Source organism: Danio rerio, chromosome 17, assembly GCF_049306965.1.
Source record: "Danio rerio strain Tuebingen ecotype United States chromosome 17, GRCz12tu, whole genome shotgun sequence".
In the NCBI taxonomy this organism is placed as follows: Eukaryota; Metazoa; Chordata; class Actinopteri; order Cypriniformes; family Danionidae; genus Danio; species Danio rerio.
The window spans coordinates 24436320-24459000 of NC_133192.1; the positions used below are offsets into that span (position 1 = coordinate 24436320).

Here is a 22681-nt window from a genome sequence, read left to right on the forward strand (position 1 = left end):
GTAATGTAAAAAGTTATATGAGGAGAGGCTAACTAGCTAACAATGTAGCTTTCAAATACACAGTTCAAGATAACAACAATATAACTTAAAACACAGCCTTATTTTATAAACCCTCAAAAACATTTGAACACATTTTACTTACTCATTGTAGATTCTTATTTAAAGCCTAAAACATATCAGACTCAAAATCTGAATTGATGGACAGAGAATAGAGCACACTCAGCAGTAAACAAATCAAACACCTGGCTCCCTTAAAGGGCCAGCATTTTCTGAAAACTCTTTCTAACACCTTTGTGTTTAGAATAAGACGGACAGCCTGTGGGAGTGTGTGGTGATGCCTAAATCATTGTTTTTTTTGTTTTTTTTACAGTTATTTACTGCAGAATCTACAGAGTAGCAGTGCAGTTATACTAATTAAACACACCTGATCAAACTAAATCTAAAGGTAGTGTGTTGAAGCAGGGCTGGAACTAAATTCTGCTGGGCTGCGGCCCTCCAGGAGTTTGAAATCCCTGGTACATAGCATATTTTCAAAGGAACTGCCTACATTTATCACAATCATGCACATATCATTGAATAAAAACAATAAAAAATATAAAAACTTCATCCAAAGCAAAAATAAATAAATAAAAAATAATAATAAATAATCTGATCCTCATGTTGTTCCAAACCTGTAGTAATAAAAATAAATAAATAAATAAATAAATTAAATGACCTGATTAATACATTTATTTAGGAAAGCCTTTATACTATAAAGATTATACTATTATACTATTATACTATCTCGTCGATATCTTTACCTTTTAATTAGCTGTGACATTGACATTGGTTGACTCCTGATACTCAATGTTAAAAACATAAAAGGAACCAAAAAAAAAACAGAGATGGCTGCAGAGAAATTTAGCTTATCATTAATGCATTGTCTCACTTTCTCCTCAATACTGACCATACACATACCAAAACTGAACATTATATATATATATATATATATATATATATATATATATATATATATRTRTATATATATATATATATATATATATATATATATATATATATATATATATATATATATATATATATATATAGCAACATAAAGCATCAGAGTACATGGGGTAATAATGGTTAAGCAGTAATTTACCATTTATTATCACAGTAACTATCTGTAATGGGTACATAAAGTAAATTACTGTAATTTATTCTTTGCACTACAAAATCTCATACAAATCCTGCTCCTTTTACAGTAAAATACTGTTTCCTTTTATTACAGCAAAACACTGGCTATTTTACAGTTATTTACTGCATAATCTACAGTAAGGGTTAACAGCGTAATATTATTGACTATTATGAATATATGCATATGATTTATTTACAATAAAGTTCGTAAAGTAATATTTTCTGTCTTTCATTACATATATTATATGAGAGATTTGCTTTGTTTACCAAATAAGTGGATCTAATTGGATTTGCTTTGTAAACATTAATTACAAAGTAAAAAGGTATTATTTTTTATTTCATATATTAAGTATTTAGTTATGATACTCCCAAAATCATTCTGCATTAAATTTCTGCCATGGTTCTATGGTAATTGTTGTTTTAATCATGTGAGAGCTGACACTGATGTCCATACTAATGGTTGTATAATTCAAGTTAAAAAAAACTATGTTTTTTATGTTTATGCAATATAATTAAATGGATATTTCACCTTAATATAAACATTTGCTGTTAATTTAGTCGACCAGAAGCCATCCATCTTTTTTAGTAGAATTTGTAGCTGAAATTGTGGTCCTTGGTTTGTTATAAAATGCAAATTGAGTGTCAAAACAACATACACATACATAAGAAATACCCAAAGCTCCTTATGAATACATGCTGAATGGAACAAAGCTGGTGCAGCAAATCTATGCATCTTACAGTAACACTGCTTGTTCCTGTATTATTTCATTTACATTTTATCATAAGTAATTTATTCATTTATTTATTTTTGGTATTTTATTAATAGAGCGACTCAGTGATTTAATTATCTATTCATGAGACAAATCTGTTTACCGTTCACTTAAAAAGTCAAATCTGAAAAAAAAAAAAAAAAAAAAAAACATAATGTGTGTTTTAGTATTACAATGAGATGGTGAAATATGAGGACATTGCTGAACACAGCTTTTCAAAAAGCTCAAAACATACAAAATGAGTTTTTTTTTTTTTAGAAAGTAAAACTGCATACAACAAACACAAAACAATAAGAGCCTAAAAATGTCCCCACAATTCACAAAAAAAAACTTATTCTTTAAGGAATAATTGATGATAGATTGTTGATTAATTAGAAAATAATAATTTAAAAAAAATAATGTTTCCACATATTACATGTAAATAATTCACATATTTTATACACATTTATTATCTTTCTTATTTTGTACTTATACCACACCTAGACAATGTTCAGATGTTTTAAAAACTAGTTTGCACATAGAAACTGTTTAAGAATATAAAAAAATGTACAAATGTCTTCAAATACAACATCCGAACAATATGTTTAGGTTTAGTATCCAGTATTAGTAAAATATATTGTTTTTCATTTATTGCTTACATGATGCATTATTCCTGGCTACAGTGTACTTATATTCTTGTACATTTGCTGAAACACAAAGTACCTACAAACACTAAGAAAAACTATCCATTCCTATTTCACTCTCATTCAGACTCCTATGCCCAAATGTGTAATATCCGTCGACCGTATGGTCGGGATGCTCTGGTCGCTGGCCCAATTGGGGTCAGCCCTGATTATAACCCTCAACCTCTGAATCCTGACGGCATGCTTCCATACATTGAAGATTACGATGAACCAAGAAGTGAGTACAGATATACACCTTAAAGAAGCTGTCTATCCAAAAATGCAAGTTTCCAAAATTTACTTGCTTTAAACCCCTCTGTCTCAGATCCATATGATGCATTTGAAGGACTGCGAGCAGAGGAGTGCGGTGTGCTGAACGGATGCGAGAACGGTCGGTGTGTGCGGGTACAGGAGGGATACACCTGTGACTGCTTCGATGGATACACACTCGACATGTCCCGCATGGCCTGCGTGGGTGAGCAAGGGCACAAGTCTCACACGATCTGAGATGATGAATGATGATTTTTCAGAATGTGGATGGAATTAGCTCAGGTTTACTTATCAGTTCATTCTGACACAAACAGTTTATTTTATTTTTGTATTTTTTTAGCAAAAGCCATATAATAATTAGGTGGTATTTTAGTGTCTGTTACAAGTGTGATACAAGTTTGATATTGCATTTGTACAACACATCAGTGGCACAAGTGTAAATGAAAAGAACCCATGAAGGAGGGTATTTTTGAGGAAACTTACAGAATGGATTCAAATGTCAAGAAATCATCACAATTACATTTTCAATGGGCGCTATCTTCAATAATACAATGCAAATATTACAGAATTATATATTAACTATAATACTTTCACTCCTTTAAAGGCATTATGAAATGCAGTAATTGCCAAATTGTAGCGAGTTTAATCTTTCTCGATATTGGAATGAGAAAAGCTGCAGGCAGACTGAAACATTTTTATTTGATCCAACAGTATTTGTGAATAATATTGGGGCATTAATTCAAAATTGTGTCTGTCATGTAACTTCAAAATACTCATAACTAGTAAATGAGTGTGATTTTCTCACCTTCTCATGGAAAAGTGGAAGTAAATATCATGACTAATCTCCTGAAATGAGGCATGACTAAGCAGGTGATACACACCCAGGCACAAGTTGCTATCAGAATTGTGAACTGAGAAAGATTAGCAAATTGCATTAATGGCTCTTGCACATATACAGTATACAGTCCTCATCATGAGCACATCCTCTCTAAAATTCTTAAATTCATTAAATGATGTAATTACTATTTACCAAGTAGACGTATTAGGACTTTTTGGAGATATAATGTTCCTGTAAGTTTGCTTGATTAATTAGCAAGTAAAGATGACAACATTTTTCAGTAATAAAATGTTGGATTGCAAAAAACGAGTGTACCCTTTGTTGAAACTTACAAGTCATTTTGATGGGTGCAGAATTTTTTTTGAATGAATTCCACTGAATGGTGCACAGGCCTAATGCTGACAATAACGAAACTACATGGGATAGAAGTGTCAGGGGCCTTATTTCTTTGCACAAAAGAACTACACAAGAGGAATGTCAAATCATTAGTGTGAAAATGAAGCAAAAATAATTAGTCATTAGACAATGAGGCAATTTTGTAATCCTTCATTTAACTATATCGGCTAAATTGCTTAATTTACAGAATTAAAGGCATGATGTGTAATTTTTGTTAATAGAGGGCGCATATTAACAACCAACAAAGTTGAAGTTTGTTAATAATAATAATAATAATAATAATATTAATAATAATAATTCTAAGCTTAATAATATTAAGCTAATAATTTGACCTTTAAATGGCATTTAAAAAATTAAAAACTGCTTTTATTCTAGCCGAAATAAAACAAATAAGACTTTCTCCAGAAGAAAAAAATATTATCAGACATACTGTGAAAATTTTCTTGCTCTGTTAAACATCATTTGGGAAATATTTAAAAACGAAAAAAAAATAATAATTCAAACATTTCTTTTCCCCCTATTTATTTACAACCATAATTCATAAATAATAAGTTGAATAGTGACATTAAGTTTTATCTGATGTGTAGCAGAACTATTCATTTTGTGTTTCGTGTTCTAGATATCAACGAATGCTCCGAGCTGAACGCAAAGATGTCTCTTTGCAAGAACGGCAACTGCATCAACACACAAGGCTCTTATAAGTGTGTGTGCCTTCCAGGATTCATCCTCTCTGCCCAGCACAACTACTGCGTGCCCCACAGACAAAATGCCACCAGTACGGGCACAGAGTGACCAGCAGAGGGCGCAAGATGCTAAAAACACTCTTATTTAATCGAGGCCCATATATTCTGCACTGTATAAAAACAAACACCCTAAAACAACCCTACAAAAATCCTACTTGAGATGAAGAGAGTTTAATGTGCCATCTTATGGTGTCTATGAGAGAACTGTATAAAATATTTGTTTTATCGCTCTATGTAAGTATATTATTTTTTACTGTATTAGGAAGTAGAAAAGGTGTGAACATAGCAGAGGTGATATTTCAGCAAACTGACAAACCCTATGACCTTAAACTGGGGGACTGCTTTATTTTACCCAGTCAAAGACACCAAGCGTGTGGATATTTTATATTGCAAAAGCCAAACACTCTCCCTTGTGCTTTTATTTTTTTTATTTTCAAGTTCTTTACTTCCTTTTATTCTGTTTCCGAATAATTAATTATCTGATTTTTCTTTCTTGTGCTTTTCTGTTCACTTTTTACACCAAACACACACTTGCAATGCATTCATAGGAAACATACACGGCACAAAATGTCAAGTCTTTAAAATAAGCTTTTTATATGAGCTGCTTTGTATTAATGACAGACGCCAGCTATTTTTCTGTGTCTGGGACATTAGTTCACTGCGGATGTCTGCCCTGTGGAGCAGGCATGACCTTTAACCTCAGCTTTTGTTCTAGAAATTATTCTTATTTTTTCTTTAAAAAGAAAATATTAAAATGAAGTGCCTTTATGGTTTTTTTTTTTAGACAGAAATTCTGCATTTAATAGACTTGGGGAAATGTCTTGCTAGGTTGCAAAGCTGCTATTAAACAGCCGTGGGATTTAAATTTTGTTTAGTTTTTTCACTCTATTTCTCTCTCTCTTATTTTTTTCTTTTTTTTTTGTACATTTAAACTGAAGAGTTGATAAACTATGTATTTGTAATTTGTACATGAATAAATACCTTCTAAATATCCCAAAATAATGTATTAAAACTCTTTAAATAAATCAGAGAGGTTAGTTTATACATATTTATCTCTTCTGTGTTGTTTGTCTTTATATATCTGACCTTCTCTGCTGTTAAATTTCGACTGAAACTAATTCTTCAAAACCATTTGCAGAGTATGACACATCGCAGAATAACATCATCCCCATTCAAAACAACACATACAATGGATTGAATTGTTGATTTCCCACAAACGGCTCCATGAAAAGTGTGTCCTTGTCTGATGTGTTCCGTTTTCATTTACCTGTTTATCTAGAGGCTCAATCTTGTGCGGGAAGTCAGGTGACTAATGAGTCACATCAGTTGTTTTTCAAGGAGAAACCAATGGATAAACCTAACTGTGATTTCAAGTGGTCGTTATGACTCATTGCACAGCTGATAGGCCTATGGATCCTTTCAAGACACTGCTTTGTGAAGCTTTGAAACCTTTGCAAATCATGTGTTTTGGACAAGTAGTTCAGAGTCACCAGTCAATCAAAGCCATTTGATTTCAGTAAATGAGGGTTCGTTATGCTTCAAAATGTTTTTAAATTTAATCATTATGGGTGATTTTTTTCTGAACCTATGAATGAGCCCAGCGTTAATCTGGTAAGTTTAATCAATTTTTACTAATTTAATGAATCATATGTGTAATTAAAGGATTAATTCACAAAAAATCCTAATAATTCACTGATCCCTTGTCATCCAAGATTTTCTGATTCAGTAAAACATAGAAGATTTCTCTCCATGTAGTGTAATTACCTGATTAGACAAAAATCAAAATCCAGAAAATGGATAAAAGGAACTTATTGGTAATTAATTTTGTGCGTTTCCTTTAAATTCACATTGTTTTTATAAGATGCTTTTGGCATGTGTTGGACTGTTTGTGCTGTATTTGCTCAGCTTTTTTATGCAGTCTATGGTTCTGGCCAGCAGTGGTAACCAGTATGTGATGCAACAGGAAATTGATTTGATAGTGATTGCAATTAGCTAATGATGGAAAATATTCCTTGTGCAACTGAGTGAGACGGACGATGCTTTCATGCCTTGTATCACACAGCAGAATGTAACTTGGAAAACATTATTCATTCATTTTCTTTTCAGCTTATTGCCTTTATTAATCAGTGGTCGCCACAGCGGAATGAACTGCCAACTTATACAGCATATGTTTTACACAGCAGATGGCCTTTCAGCCACAACCCAACACTGGGAAACACCCATACACTCTTGCATTTACAAACAAACACTACACCTAATTTAGCTTATACAATTCACCTGTAGCATATGTCTTTGGATTGTGGGGGAAACTGGAGAACCCGGAGGAAACTTCTGATTGTTTCTAAATTATTGGATTTCCTGTATGCAGAATGGAGATATTTAAACATTAATTAATAGCCTATGTCAGGACAACAGAAACAAACATATTTTTGATGATGTTGATCTTGGGATTGCTTATATAGTTCTTAATAACCTAGCTGTTACCACCAAAAGCATGACGTGTACTTGCCATGTACTGTTATTATCAGATTTTAACTAGTTCAAATTGAAAGGTAATTTCAGGGAGGTAGGCTACCTGTCGTGTAGGTAGTTGTGAACAACTTCCTGTTTTAACCATGTGACCACGGCAGTAATTTCTTGCCTTATCGTTGTTGACATATGTTGTTAACTTATAAAACAAACAAACATAGGATGTACATCCTAGAACTACTACTTAAGTACAATTACAACTGCCAATTGAACTCCAGAACTGAACAATTGTACCTGCAACTGAATTTTTGAAAACTACGACTTGTGATTTAAACCATCTGACTGCCACGGATTAATTTAGGCGCTATTTTGAGGTGTTGAAGTCATGTAGAACTGTTTAATTCCTGGTTCAGGGCATAAACAGCTTAGTCGGTCTTATTTTGACTTAATTACTTTGCAACCACTAAATTGTGTATTCTGTGTATTAATGTAATCTGGATGTCACTTCATTCAATGTTGCCATCCTGGTTACGTTTTTTTTTGCCTACATTTTGAATTAAGAAATAATTGTATTTATAGCATTTTCGCCTACTATTTGGTATGTGACTTTGCCAACAGAGTCTAGATGTACCCATGGTTTCAGAACCTTCAGAGGTAAGTACAGCATTTGCGATATCTGTTACAAGAGAATAATTCGGTGTACATCATTATCCTCTAATTCAACAGAACGGAGTCAGTTATTTTCCCTATGTATGTTTTTACTATTGTATTAGTTATTTATTTTTTGGGGGGCGACACAGTGAGTAGCACTGTCGCCTCACAGCAAGAAGTTCGCTGTTTCGAGTCCCGGGTGGGTCAGTTGGCATTTCTGTGTGGAGTTTCTCCCGGTTTTTGCGTGGTTTTCCTACGAGTGCTCCAGTTTCCCCCCACAGTCCAAAGATGCAGGTGGATTGAATGAACTAAATAGTCCGTATGTGTGTAAATGAGTGTGTATGGATGTTTCCCAGTACTGGGTTGCAGCTGGAAGGGCATCCGCTGTGTAATACGTGCTAAATAAGTTGTCAGTTCATTCCACTGTGATGGCCCCTGATAAATAAAGGGACTGTGCCGAAGGAAAATTAATGAATGAATTTTTTTATTTCATTTTGATGAAATGAAATAAAGTTGTTGACGTGAGGTAATTTAAAATAAATGAAATAGTTCAGAATGGTCATAAAACTAATGCAGTCAGGAACATGAGCAATTCCAGGGTTATGGATTTGACATTTTCAGTGAAAACTCAAAAACAAATTCTCATACAAAGCATATGTTAATATTATATTAAAACATCTGTTTGTATTTTCCAAAACAACCACAGTTAAAGGATCAGAAATTAATTACAATTTGTAAACACGGATATGGTCAAAAAAGTCTGTCAATATACAGTATACATCATACTTTGTAGAAATGCAGCAAATTTAACAGCACAACCCAAAATAAACAATGCTAATCAAAAAGATAAATGTTTGTTCCATATAGAACAAAAACAACTGATGTTATTTTATTTTACTTTTTTTTTTTTTTTTTTTTTTTTGCATTTATAAGGAAAAAGCTTTGTTATGGATGTAACAGATGTGAAATCGGGAAATCGAGTAACTTTGCTAAACCAAATATAAATGTTTGGAATCTCTGACAGACATTTTTGAGTATTTTTACAGTACTGTTAAATACAACCCACATAGCAAACTATCTCTGACCCAGCTTAGGGCCACACAATCAGCTTTTGCTTGGTCCAGATGCCACAGTGAATTACGGTACATGATAGGACCAAGTCTGGCTTCCAGACAAGGGCCAAACATGGACCATATCTGGGCCTAGTCAATAACCCATCACTGAGCCTGAACTGGGCCAGATATGTTGGTGTCTTGACTGCAATGAAATTGATAAACCCATGAATCATTGCACTCAAGGCGTGCTTTTTCTTGAAGCGACTTGATTGGTAGAATCTTTTTTCTTTATTTGAAAATAATACAAATGTATTTTAAATGTGGGTCAAGATAAGCTAAACGTACATGGCCCACATATCATTTATCAACATCTGGGCCAAATACTACATTTTACATCTGGCCCAAGTATTGCGTGCCACCTTAAAGACGGTGCCACCTCTGCCAAACCTGGGCCATGTTTGGCCCACATGCTGTATGACAGTGCCGGATGAATGCCTGCTGTGCCAGATTTATGTCAAATCTGGGCCAGAATTCTTTGCCACCTAAGAAGCCTAAATAAAAAAAGGGTTTCACTATTTTGGCGAGGTTAATATTTGCCTTAAATTGCTCCTATTTGGTAGCCTACTAAATTGGCTTTGTGTTTATGTTAAAATAATTTTCACATCAGCCATTTTTTTGTTAAAATAATGTGTCCATCAGCCAATCAGAATCAAGCATTAAACAGCCCTATTCATTCATTTATTCATTTCGTTCATTTTCTTTTCAGCTTAGTCCCTTTATTAATCAAGGGTTGCGTAAAATGAACCACCAACTTATCCAGCATTTGTTTTATACAGTGGATGCCATTCCAGTTGCAACCCAGCACTGGGAAAAACCCATACAGTCTTGCATTCACACCCACACGCTACGGCCAATTTAGTTTATTCAATTCATCTACACTGCATGTCTTTGGACTGTGGGGTAAACTGGAGCACCTGTAAATTCCACACAGAAATGCCAACTGATCCGAGGCTTAAACCAGCAGCATTCTTGCTCCTTGCGAAAGCGCTACCCACTGTGCCACTATGTCGCCCAAAAGCCCATATTATAAGTGAATAACATTTCATGTCTAAAGGAAGATTTATTTGTTAAAATGATTATATTTTTGTGCTTCTTTAAGCTCCAAATACTGCAAGAGACCATCCAAAAAAGGAACAATAAAACAAACACGTTTAACAGCTGAGATAAATGTTAATAAGTAATATTTCAGTTAATAAATAATTAACTGAAAGCCTGCACTATAGCATACCTTGATGTATGCAGTAGCACTTAAATATTCTATTTCATTTATTTACCATGTTATTACAATCCAGCAGGGGTTGCCTTTGCTTTCTGCTATGTTATTATCGTCTGTAATTAATGTACTGGAGCTGCATGTGTGTGTGTGAGAGAGAGAGAGAAAGAAAGAGAGAGAGGGGTGGAGGAGGAAGAAAGGTACAGAATGATTGATTGATGGAGCTGAAAGAGACGGAGTGAAGGGAGGTGAGGGGTGGGACTGAGTGTGAGTGTAGGAGGAGGGCCAGAGAGAGCGGAGGGAGGAGAGCGGCAGCATGCATCTGTGTGGGGTCAGTATCACATGCTCGGCTCTTGCACACCACACTCTTGTTGATTGTGTGCGCTTTGATCTCACTGAACAGTGCATCTGACGTGCAGTTTATACTTTCTGTCTTTCTTTCTTGTTCAGAGAAACATTTACTTACAGAGAAGTATGCTGCATTATTCACATCTGTCCTGAGTGTGAAGATATCCACAATAAGGTAAGACCTCTTTTACTTGATCACATAAGAGATTCTCACTCCTAATTAAAGCCAGTGGTTTGTTTAGTGGTTACATAAAATTACTGTCAAACTATGGCATGCTAGATGTTGTCAGTTGGGTCAGTTTTACACAGTGAAATGTGTGGTTTAAAGCCAGACGGTGTTACTGTGATCAGCTGAAGAGTACAGAAGGACAATTTACACTCTTAACGCAAACATGTTGCAGCTTGAGAGATTTTTGATAGAGGAATTTGAAGGTCAGAAGTTTTTTTTGTTGTTGTTGTTGTTGGTGTTGTATCGTTTTTAGTTGTCTGGTGTGTTATGCCATGTTTGTGTGGTGATAATAGGATAGGAGGCAGTGGGGAAAACACTGATATTCATCTGTTTGTTCTGACGACCTTAGTGTCAGTTAGATGTTACAGTAGGTCAGTCTGACCATCATGTTGTGCAGAGAATTGAGATAAAGTTGGTTTTACATTTATGCATTAAGACTTTCTTCTTAATAATATAATTTCACAAAAGTATTCACTGCATATTCCAAATATTAAAAACAGCAAATATTTTGCCAATTACATAGTGCTAATGTAGTTTTAAAGTCATAATTACATGTTATTTTATTTTAATTGTTTAAATTACCATACAAACAATATAGAGAGCTGTCACTGAATGAATGTACAAATATAAAACCAACTTTACCCTAGTGTGCAGAGATTGTGTGTTATGGATACATTTGTGATTTCAATTGATTTACATTTGTTTTTGTGTACTTTATATTGTCATAAACATATATTACTATGTGTGTATATATATATATATATATATATATATATATATATATATATATATATATATATATATATATATATATATATATATATATATACACACACACACACACACACACACACACACACATACAATTATATATATGCAACTTACAATAAATTAATATAATTATTATACAATATATTACAATATGAATACACTGTTATATATTGTTTAAAGTACAAAACAAATATGTTTTTTTTGTCATTTGAGTTTCTACACATTCTTTTTTAAACACTATTGAATATTATTTATATTTGGGTTACAGCTGGATGTAACAATAAAAAAAATCATATGCATGTTCATTGGTTTGGTCCTTAATATTGTAAGCAGTTTTATTTACTCATGATTTTTGGCAATGTGTGAACAACCGATAACAAATTCCCAAAAAGTTATTCCTTTAATGTTTGTCAAATCTTACTGACAGTTTTTTTGTTTAATTGTTTTTGTCTGAAGGACTCAGGATTCCAAGAAATTCTGAAGTTTGTGGATATAATGCTTGGTTCCGTGACCTCTTCTATGTTGTATGAAACATGAAACAAATGCTACAGTTATCAGTATAATGCTAAAAAAAACTATTCTGGACTGTAACACATGTGGCATGCCAAGAAAATGGATTGATTCAAAGTCTGTTGTATTTAATATACACACATATAACTGAACTGCCATAACAGTGCAACTTTACCTACCTCATCTGTTGATATGATGGCGGGCCATTGCAGAGCTTGTTGCCAGAACTTTCTCTTCTATGTTCACTTTAAGTTGGTACAAAAAGGGGGCTCCCTTTTGTTCCTGGAAGGTTTTAAAAGAACTTACAGAGAACATTAGCAAATGATTCTTGTTTAGTTCCTAAAACATAACTCAATGGCAATCACATAAGAACATTATAGCAACATACAGTGTTTCCTGGGGCTCTTGTACTTCTACACAATTAAAAAAACACCTTTGCAGTATATTAAGTATACAGTATGATGCACTACTTGTTTACTTCAAACTTAAACACCTCCTTTGCACATTATCTTGCACAATATTGTTCCGTCTTATGTAAAAATACTTGTAAAGTCTGTCTTAGGTTGTGCGTATAGTGAAGTATTAATACTATATGTTTAGTTAGTAGTTAGTTAGATTAACACTTGTTAGTTATGTTTAGGCTTTGAAAATAGCTCCTACATCTTGTGTAGTATTCATATGTATGATTATGTTTATTTATCTAGCACCGTGGTCCTGCGAGACTCTACACTTTGTGGCACTGTATGTTCACACATGTAGCGGACTGACAATAAAGCTTAGCTTGACTTGACTTTACCTGATTTGCGCATTATGTTCAGTCTTGAGCATGAGCACAAGCAATAAGTCTGTGGCTGCAGTTGCTAAACACACTATCAATGTCACCAATAACTAGAGTTGTGTCTCAAATGACGCTATACACTATTGTGTGTAGTGTATGAGTTTAGGTTTGAACACTAACATTTTGCTACTAACCAGAAATTCAAACCATTTCAAGACGATGTTTAACAATTGCTAACTTCCTGAAATTGATAAGCAAAATAACAATGGAGCCTACAGTATCATGAGTCCATCCAGCATAAGGATCATCATTTGGAGAAATTTATTTGCACAATCCAAAATAAATAAAGTAATCCAACGTCAACGCTCTAAAGCTCCTCCCCTTCTGCTATGTGAGCCAAAGCTGTGACCAATGAGAACATTCTATATGCTTAATTCTGTTGGTTGAATTAGTACAACATCTTAGCTTTTTAAGGGTGCTTATTATTTTGGGATTTGGTGTGTGTGTGTGTGAATGCATTACTACAGTATTTATACTACAATTGGCATAGAACAGTGCACAGATATGCGGTTTGGGATGTGCGTTAGGTTTCTGAATTCTATCATTAGCCCCTTGAGCACAAATTGTTTTCAATTTACCAATGTTAGTTATTCACATTTACATAGTTGTCTGCAAAACCCTCGAGTCATTGCAGTTAAGCATTCGTTTTTTTTCACCGTGCAATGTGTATGTTTGTCTGTGTGTGGGTGTGAGAAAGACTTAACACAATGCTGATTTTAGTCAGTTCAGATTGCAGCCTGCTCAGATGTTGAATTGCAAATGTTGTTGTAGTTTCAATTTTTGTTCATAAGTCACAGGGACGATCGTGGCCCAAGGACATCTCTATGTACTCTCTGAAACTCACTTGCACACATAGACACACACAGACTCTTTATTTCGAACACATGCACACATGCTTCTCGGTTTTTCTCTGTACTGTAGCTCACTCTCTCTGGCTTTATTAACCGTGTCCGGGGTTTTAGCACTAACGTATTAATGGAAAAAATCACTGTAATGTATCATCATTTTCCATAAATAGGTCGTGTATAAATCAGCATTAACCGGTGGCTTGTAAAGTCTCTGTTCACAGTTGCTCTAGTGTCTCTGTAAATAGTTTTAACATGTTTTCCTGTGCTAAAAGCCACATGTATGCAAACATCTACACAACATGATGTTTCATTACTGTTGTTCAATTGTTTCCCTCTTTGAATTCATAACTACACACAGTATTTGACTAATAAGCAAAACTCTATGGGCCCTATCATACACCCGGCGCAATAAGGCGCAAGACATGTTTGGCATGATTTGTTGCTATTTTCAGACCAGTGCAATCCTAATTTTCACGTTTTGCACCACGTTGTTTAATTAGCAAATCCATTTGCGCCTCTTTGTGGACTCATGTGTGTTCCGGTCTAAATAGAAGGTTTGTTATGGCGCATTGGTTATGCGTTGCTATTTGAAGAATTGAAATAGACTGCGCTATTGGCCAACTGAAAGCTGCTCTAAAGTCCAGTGCAGAGCATGTTAGTGATGCACCATAGTGTTTCCTCTAGGATTTTTTCCAGCTGTGGTGGCTGGCCTTTTTTTACACGGATATACCAATTACCTGTGGCGTTATTTCAATGACAAATGTTGTGAGTGCAGTATTAGAAGTCAAGATCGCATTTATGTAATAGCCTACAGGCATGCGGACCTCTTTGCTTGCGCGCCAATTTCCTCTGCTCGTGCACAAAACTTCTTGCATGCCCCCTCAAATATAAGCCGCTTCAAGAGCGTGCAGATCTTCTTGTGCTCTCTTAAATAAATGCTGCTGAAGTGTGATTTAGTGCGTTTACATAAAGAGTATGTCTCCAGCATTTATTAGATTTTCTAGGAATATTTATGAATGTCTCCAATACAAACAGACAAACAGAGCTGCATTAATGCGCCCTGAAGTAAAGTGAAAAGGCTATCCGTCATGTTTGCTGGCCTCACGCATCACGCACCTGTAAAGGGTTAAACAAATGACCCATGCACTACTACGGTTACAGAAAAGTTCGCGCTGTTATAATTCACTTACCCTTTAATACGTTTTGATGCGATTTTTTTTTCCAGCTATCAAAAAATATAATGTTTTGAATGAGAAGCTTTAATGTAGACGTGGCAGGCTGAATTTTGGCGTGGCGCCCTGCCATGGAAGAATGAATGTAGCGGAAACCATGCACCATACTTTGCAGGTTCAAATGCTTACGGCTTAATACACAAAGGATGTACAGCATTAATAACTGATTTCTTTTATCGTTACCATGATGACAGTACATGATATTTAGTAGATAGTTTTTTCAAGATACAAGCATTCCGCTTAAACTGTAATTTAAAGGCTTAATTAGGCAAGTCATTGTATAACAGTAGTTTCTTCTGCAGACGATCAAAAAATATATTGCTTAAGGGGGCTAATAATATTGATCTTAAAATAAGTTTAAAAATATTTAAAACTGCTTTTGTTTTCACCAAAATAAGCAAATAAGACTTTCTCCAGAAGAAAAAATATTATAGGAAATACTGCGAAAAATTCCTTGCTCTGTTAAACATCATTTGGAAAATATTTATAAAAAAAAAATTCACAAGAGGGTGAATACTTTTGACTCCAACTCTATATCAATTTGAGTAGTTGTAATCATAGTAATAATAATTTAATAATAATTGTTTACCAATAATTGAGTTATGATTAGAATTATGACCAAAATAATTTTGATTATGATTAGTGATTATGATTTTTTTGCATAATTGAGCAGCCTTAACACACCCATAACTTATTAAGAGAATAAGCACAACCTTGTTAAACCACGTGCATGGGCGCAAAGTGTATTTCTCCATCCATAAAATAGCAAAAGTGGATTCAGATATGCCCTAATGCTCTTGAGGTGCTTATCCTTTGTGCCTGGATCGTTAAAATAGGAAAGTTTGTGAACAAATGTGTTAGTGGAAGTTAAATAAATCTGACCTCCATTCGATAACATCAATACATAAAGTAATTTTAAGAAAGTTGTGTTTATTAACAAAATGGTTATTATAATTAGCTATATATATATATATATATATATATATATATATATATATATATATATATATATATATATATATATATATATATATATGTATATGTATATATATGTATATGTATATATATATATATATATATATATATATATATATATATATATATATATATATATATATAACAATAGAACTTTCATGTCTGTCATCATTTCTCTGGTTAGGCAATGAACATGTGAAAAATAAACTTTTTCTGCGCTGATGATCTGTGTGTCGCATCAGTAATATTTAAGCTCTGTTAGCACACACACACACAGTCATTCACAGATCTGTAGTTTCTGCAGTTACACAGAATCTCTGATGCCTAGTGTAGGCAGGTGTCTGTAACATGGATGATCTTTCCTTTCTGTCTATGCTTTCTTGTTCGATTAATGTGTCGAACTATTTTGGCACTGCATTTATGTCTCCTTCTTATCAATGTTATTTGCAATACTGTTGTGAGCCGTAGCTCCTATTTCCAGTAAAATGGCAGGCTATTTATAGAGCAAGAGTGTCGATGTGTGTTTGTGCCCTGCTGCGTATGTGCACGCATGTCTGTCTTCTGTCCATATTGGAGGGATTGTGAACTAGCTTTGTGACGGTGTATTTACGTTTGAAGTTTTTCCTTTGCTGAAAATGCCAATACGCCAGTGACCTCATAGTGGCTTGACGATTGGCTAAACTAGTCTTCTAGTTAATTATATTTTAGTCAGTTTAGAGATTTAAAACACTTCAAAATCATTGTGAATTGTAGCTTGCAAACTTCATTTTGACTTGATTTTTCAGATAAGAGGTTTGTTTTTTATTAATCAGGAATTTATGGTAATAAAATGTTTCTTGTTGTACCTAAATCCAGACAGACCAGATACAAAGTTTGCTGAAACAGTGCTCTTTAGCTATTTTTGTTATGCAATGGTCAGCAGAAAAGGAACATTGTTTCATTAAATGAATCATTCTGTTGACTATATCTAACTTCGCAACTACACATAGCTTACAGTCTATTCATTCTTTACTATAATTAGCATGTATTCACACTTGTTTGGCTCTCTTGGCTCATTTGGTCCAGACCATAAAACTAAAATAATACATTTTTTCCTGGTTTAACTTTGAAGTAGTGTTCAAGCTTTTAACTTTTAAGACCAAACCTAAAGCTACCAACAAATGGAACATATTGTATGACAGAATCTAACGTACATAATGCTGTGTGCTGGGCTAAATGCCCTTGCTGTGTGTGCACACATAAAATGCTTAATTAGCTGAAAGCTAATCGTTGTGAGCTTATAAAATGTGTAAAGGAGCTGAAATAGTGCCAGTGATTGCTCTGTCACATGCACAAGCAAAGATCTGCTGAAGTCAGATGTGATTCAAATGTCTGTTCTGAAACTGTTAAGGCAAGATATAGGTTCTGTGAATAGAGACACGATGCTTGAGCATTCTGTTCTTTTTGAGCAAATTCCCATTGTGTTTTTGGTTAGTTTGCCTGTTCTGCACAATATATGGTTTCAGCATTGATATCGCAATGCATTCACAATACTCACTTCACAGGATTTTCGACGTCAAGTTGGAATTATAGCAGACGAAAAGCTACAGTTCAGAACACATGAGAGTCACAAAGTTTAACCATAATAGAGTGAAAGTTTATCATCCCAAGAAATTGTATTCATAACGCAATATATATTTTGCAGAAAAACTAATATTGACTTTTCCAATACCATGCAGCTCTAGTCTGCACTCAAGAAATTACTTTTGCTGTTTGTTCAAACTACTTTTTTTAATTAGTTGAATAAACACAGTTGCTTAGTGGTTAGTACTGTCGCCTCACAACAAGAAGGTTGTTGGTTTGAGCCCCGGCTGGGTCAGTTGGTGTTTCATTGTTGGTAGTTTCCCCCAAAGTTCAAAGATATGCGGTATAGGTGAATTGAATAAGCTAAATTGGCCATGTTTTATGTGTGAATGTGAGATGTATGGGTGTTTCCCAGTACTGGGTTGTGGCTGGAAATGCATCTGCTGCATAAAACATATGCAGGATAAATTAATGAAAATTAATGAATAATCACAATTCTTCAGTTTTTTGGGGGGACAGCTAAATGTTTTATGGTTCAATTCACTTGAATTTGTAAAAACAATTAAGTTAATCAGTTTACAATTGGGACAACATGAATGAATTGTGTGGAACCTAGCATTTTTTACAGTGTTTTCTATTTTCGATCACACTTTTTTTTGATGGTCCGTTTGTTGAATTTAATTTACAATGCATCTACATGCCAACTAATCTCATTAGATTATAAGTAGACTGTTACATGTAGGTTGGGGTTAGGGTTGAGGTAAGGGTTAGGGTTAGTCTAAGTTGACATGAATTTGCAAAGTTTCTTATAGTCAGTTATATGTCAGTTGAAGGAGCAGTATCAACAGATATTAATCAGACAGTCTACTAATAATCAAATGGACCATCAAAATAAAGTGTTATCCTGTATTCATATTTTATTTGAACCAGGGTTCAGATGGAAGTGTTCACACTCAGTGAAATGAATCTCACTAACAAAGCAATCACAGTAGATTTTGAATAAAATGAACCAAACATGCCGACCGAGTGGAAATGTATTGTTTGTAGATGTACATGTGATAAACATATTGCCTTAAAAAGACCATATAAATTGTAGCCATTTTTATTTATTTATTTATTTATAAATAATATTTTTTTTAAATGACATGCATCTATGAATTATTCACAGTAAGAGGAAATTTTGATTCTACATTGTCTTCTACATATAGTCCTCCCCTTTCTATCTAGAAATCAAGTACAGAACTTCACACACTTTCTATAATTGAGCCAGATGGCAGTGCTTTACATCAAAAAGCACTTAGCTCCCATCAGAAGTCTCTCCTGTCCTTCTGACCACATGTCAGAAACTGTTTGATTGGTGATCCTGAATCAGTCTTTCACTTGTTTCTGTCACTTGTACTGTATTTCATCAGTCCTCAAATTCAGTCAGACGTTACTGCTCGAGTCAAGCAGCACAAGCAGTTCTTTATTTATGTACGTTTACCTGTAACATTTCCTCATATAAAAACTGCACGCATGAATTCATTCAGTCACACATTAGCCACAGCTTTCATGAGAGCCACAAAATCCTGCATATCCTCAACAGTCTACCTTTGTCTGAAGTGACATTTTTATCACATTTATACTTCATAAAGGAATGGTTTACCTCCAAAACTGAACATTTCTTTAACATTTACTCTACTGCATTTTTCTTTTGAAGACAAAACATGATATTCTGAATAATTTTGTAAAAAATAATTTAAAAAGCAGCCATTGAGTGTGTTTACATGGACTCCAATAATCTGATTTCAATACGATTAAGACACTGCTCTGATTAAGAGTCTACCATGCAAACGGTAACTTTTGATTAATTTATTTTATCACTTTTGTACTTCTTAAAGAAATGGTTTACCTTCAAAAATGAACATTTCTATAACATTTACTCAATCGCATTTTTCTGTTGAAGACAAAACATAATGTTCTGAATAATTTCGTTAAGAAAAAGCAGCTATTGAGTATGCTTACATGGCATTAATCTAATTTAATACGATTAAGACAATGCTCTGATTAAGAGTCTACCATGTGTAAACAGTGAGTTTTGATTATTTTAATCTGAGTTTAATCTGAGCAGAATTTTTTTTTCCACCATACCATGTGTGCTATCAAATTCTATTAAAACAACACTCTTCAAGCAGTTCATACTCGCATCCAATATCTCGTTTGCCACGGGGGCATGCATGAAATGTTCCTAAATGAAAGTGAAAGTGCCAAACTCCAGTTTGTCAACAAATTAAAAATGAAACGCCAGAAATTACATAAAACTCAGGTGGAAATGTGGATAGCGAGGTGAAGCAATGACAATAATCAAATCATGTGCTATAACGTGTAAAACGGCATCATGGAAAGAACATTCAGAAAGCAACTCCTGTAAACACTTTAATCATAATATTGTCTTATTCGGATTAAGGCAAATAATTTGATTACTAATGTCCATGTAAGCGTAGTCACTGTACTATTTAAGTCAATTGCTGTTTTCTTCTCAGCATTCTTCCGTATATCGTTGTTAAACAGTTTAACAGAGGAAAGAATCTCAAACAGGTTGTGGTGGATGAGTACATGATGACAGAATGTTTATTTTTGGGAACACTATTACTTGAAATCTTTCAAAAGTGGAATTTTACACAAGACATGCACAGCATTTAAAGAAAAGTTGCATGGAAGTGTTTTGTGAAGTGTGAAGCCCGCATAAATCTGTTAGTCATGATTACAGAACAAAACAATCTGTCCATGAACAGTTGGACATCTCATTTGGACATTTCAAAGAATTTCTAAGAATGTGTCTTTGAAATCCAAGTAAATGTTTGGTAAATGGGATTTCTAGTCAAGTGCGTCATGGTTTCATCAGAGACCTGAAATCTTTCACAGCTTTTCATGTGACTCAAAGCCACACAACAATCATTGAAGAGGCTATAAACTTGTATAATTCAGTCTTTTCATAATTATTACGAATATTATGCAACAACTTTTCAGCAGGCCGATGGAATGTTAGTACTTCATGTTGTGGTTTCGTCCGTTTTGTTCTAGTCTACTGACGCAGCACACATCTGTAACAATAGCCTGATGCTAACGTTCACATAGCCGTTTAAAACAAACACTGCGAGAGTGTGAAACAAACTGTTGGCGGAGCAGGATATGTGCTCATTGTTTGTGTTTAGCTGGTTCTTTTTTAGACCCGAGGAGACGAAACAAGATGGCCTGCATCCCCTTTGAATGAACAGGAAGAAGGACAGAAAAACAGCTGCTAGTGTCACACTCACACACACAATACACTTAGAGAGAAAGAGAGAGATGGAGGACAAGGGTCCTTCAGTGTAGCAATGGCCCACTTCGTCATATGATGAAAATTCATTGAACTATTCATGATGTGAAATCAGTGTTGTGTTTGGTCAAAATGTAGGATTTATTAAGCTCGTAGATTAAATTGTGAAAGTAGGGTACTAATTGGTTGAACTTCTTTTGTATTCATTGTGTTTTAATACTTAATAGGGCTTTCTTTAGTTGAACTAGTTAACCCATTGTAAACCCCCTGAAAGGAGTACTGAATACTACTACTGTCAATACACTTTTCAAACTGCTCATAATTTCACATTGGCTGCGTCCGAAACCGCCTACTACTCAGTGGAATTTAAACATACTACTGAATTTAAACATACTACTTGGCCATTAGAAAAGTATAATCTATACAGTATGAATGTGAGAAGTATGAATGGAACTTCTCAAGGGGCATCATGGGATAGCATAGCAAGCATCGAACGCACACTTCAGAATCTTTTCAGAAATAGTAGGTCATCTGGGTACTTTTCGCATACTGATTTTCCAATTCTATGTATTCGGACATACTACTCTGCTTGTTTACCTTTTTTAGCAAACTAGTATGGAAGTATTCGATTTCAGACGCAGCCATTGTTTAAAAAATAATCTTGGGTAAACATTCACTGACATTTTACACTGTATATCCCAAAACCAGTTAACATAATTTGCATATTTGCTTTGTCAGTGATTGCATTAAGGTTTATGCCAAAATGTCTAAAGGAAACCACATTTTTTACATCACAAAATATACTTTATGTTAGGGCTGCATGATCTTGGAAAAATCTGACATTGCAACATTTTGTTTTTCTGTGATATACATTACTATATTGATACAATTTTGTTAATTAATACAGCCCTTTTGTACTATTAAATAAATATCGATATCTGGCTACATTGATAATGTATCACAGTAGCAGAATTATCATGATAAATCAGCATATTGATTTTTTGTCCCACCCTTTGTTATTAAAAAATCTAATGTAATGTAAAATTCATTCTTTATTGCTGATCAACTTTAATCCCAATTCAACATTGCAGTGAATACACACAATGCGATATCAATGCTGAAACGATATATTGTGCAGCCCTACTTTATGTTATCCAAAATTAAATGTTTTTTTTCCATTCATTTTTTTTTGCTCAAACCATGATCAAAAAGTGTTTATGTGAATATGAAGCATGTCTAAGTTTTTCAGATATCTCTTTGAATCTTCAGTATTCATCTTTAGTAGTACCTAAAACTCTGTTATCTTTACTCAGTAGACTCCTAATTGCTGCTCATTAAAATTTAAACACAATCTTAAAAATAAGAGTTCAAATAAGAAAATTTTAAACAACAATTTCTAAAGAACAATTTATTCCTTATAGTGAAGGTATTTCTATTCTGATGTTCCGATGTTTATCTATCTGTATTACCAACTGTATCAATTTTGTCTCTAGTGCTTCTCCTAAAGCTACTTAGGATAAAAAGCACAGAAGACTGTGTTATACAATAAGTATAGTGAGCGATAATAGGCATATTATTTATGACATCAAAGCACATGTGTTTTAGAAGGGTAATGATGGGTAAATTGTGTGCTCGTGTAAAAATGTTTGACTTTAGTTTGCAGACTTGAGTATCTTGCAATATTGCTGAGATCCTATCTAGTCATTTTCTTCTGGGAAGCATTTCCATTTGATCTGCAAGGAATTGATCTCTGATTCAATTCATTG

General features: G+C 34.0%; 2 protein-coding genes across 13 annotated transcripts in view; both read left to right on the forward strand.

Moving 5' to 3' along the window:
* The window catches only part of ltbp1 (latent transforming growth factor beta binding protein 1), a 161940-nt gene extending 156039 nt beyond the window's left edge, over positions 1-5901 (forward strand). For all 7 annotated transcript variants that reach the window (XM_017351811.4, XM_017351812.4, XM_017351813.4 and 4 more), the window contains 3 exons: positions 2697-2846; positions 2934-3083; positions 4732-5901. In XM_017351811.4, the coding sequence (XP_017207300.2) occupies positions 2697-2846; positions 2934-3083; positions 4732-4904 (473 nt within the window). In that variant the 3' untranslated portion in view covers positions 4905-5901. The remainder of the gene's footprint in view (positions 1-2696; positions 2847-2933; positions 3084-4731) is intronic.
* Positions 5902-10584: 4683 nt separating this feature from the next.
* The window catches only part of rasgrp3 (RAS guanyl releasing protein 3 (calcium and DAG-regulated)), an 83458-nt gene continuing 71361 nt past the window's right edge, over positions 10585-22681 (forward strand). For 4 of the 6 annotated variants that reach the window (XR_012392774.1, XR_012392775.1, XM_073927356.1 and 1 more), the window contains exon 1: positions 10638-10826. The gene's annotated coding sequence lies outside the window, so the exon portion shown is untranslated. The other 2 variants (XM_073927357.1, XM_073927355.1) reach the window with 1 other exon arrangement.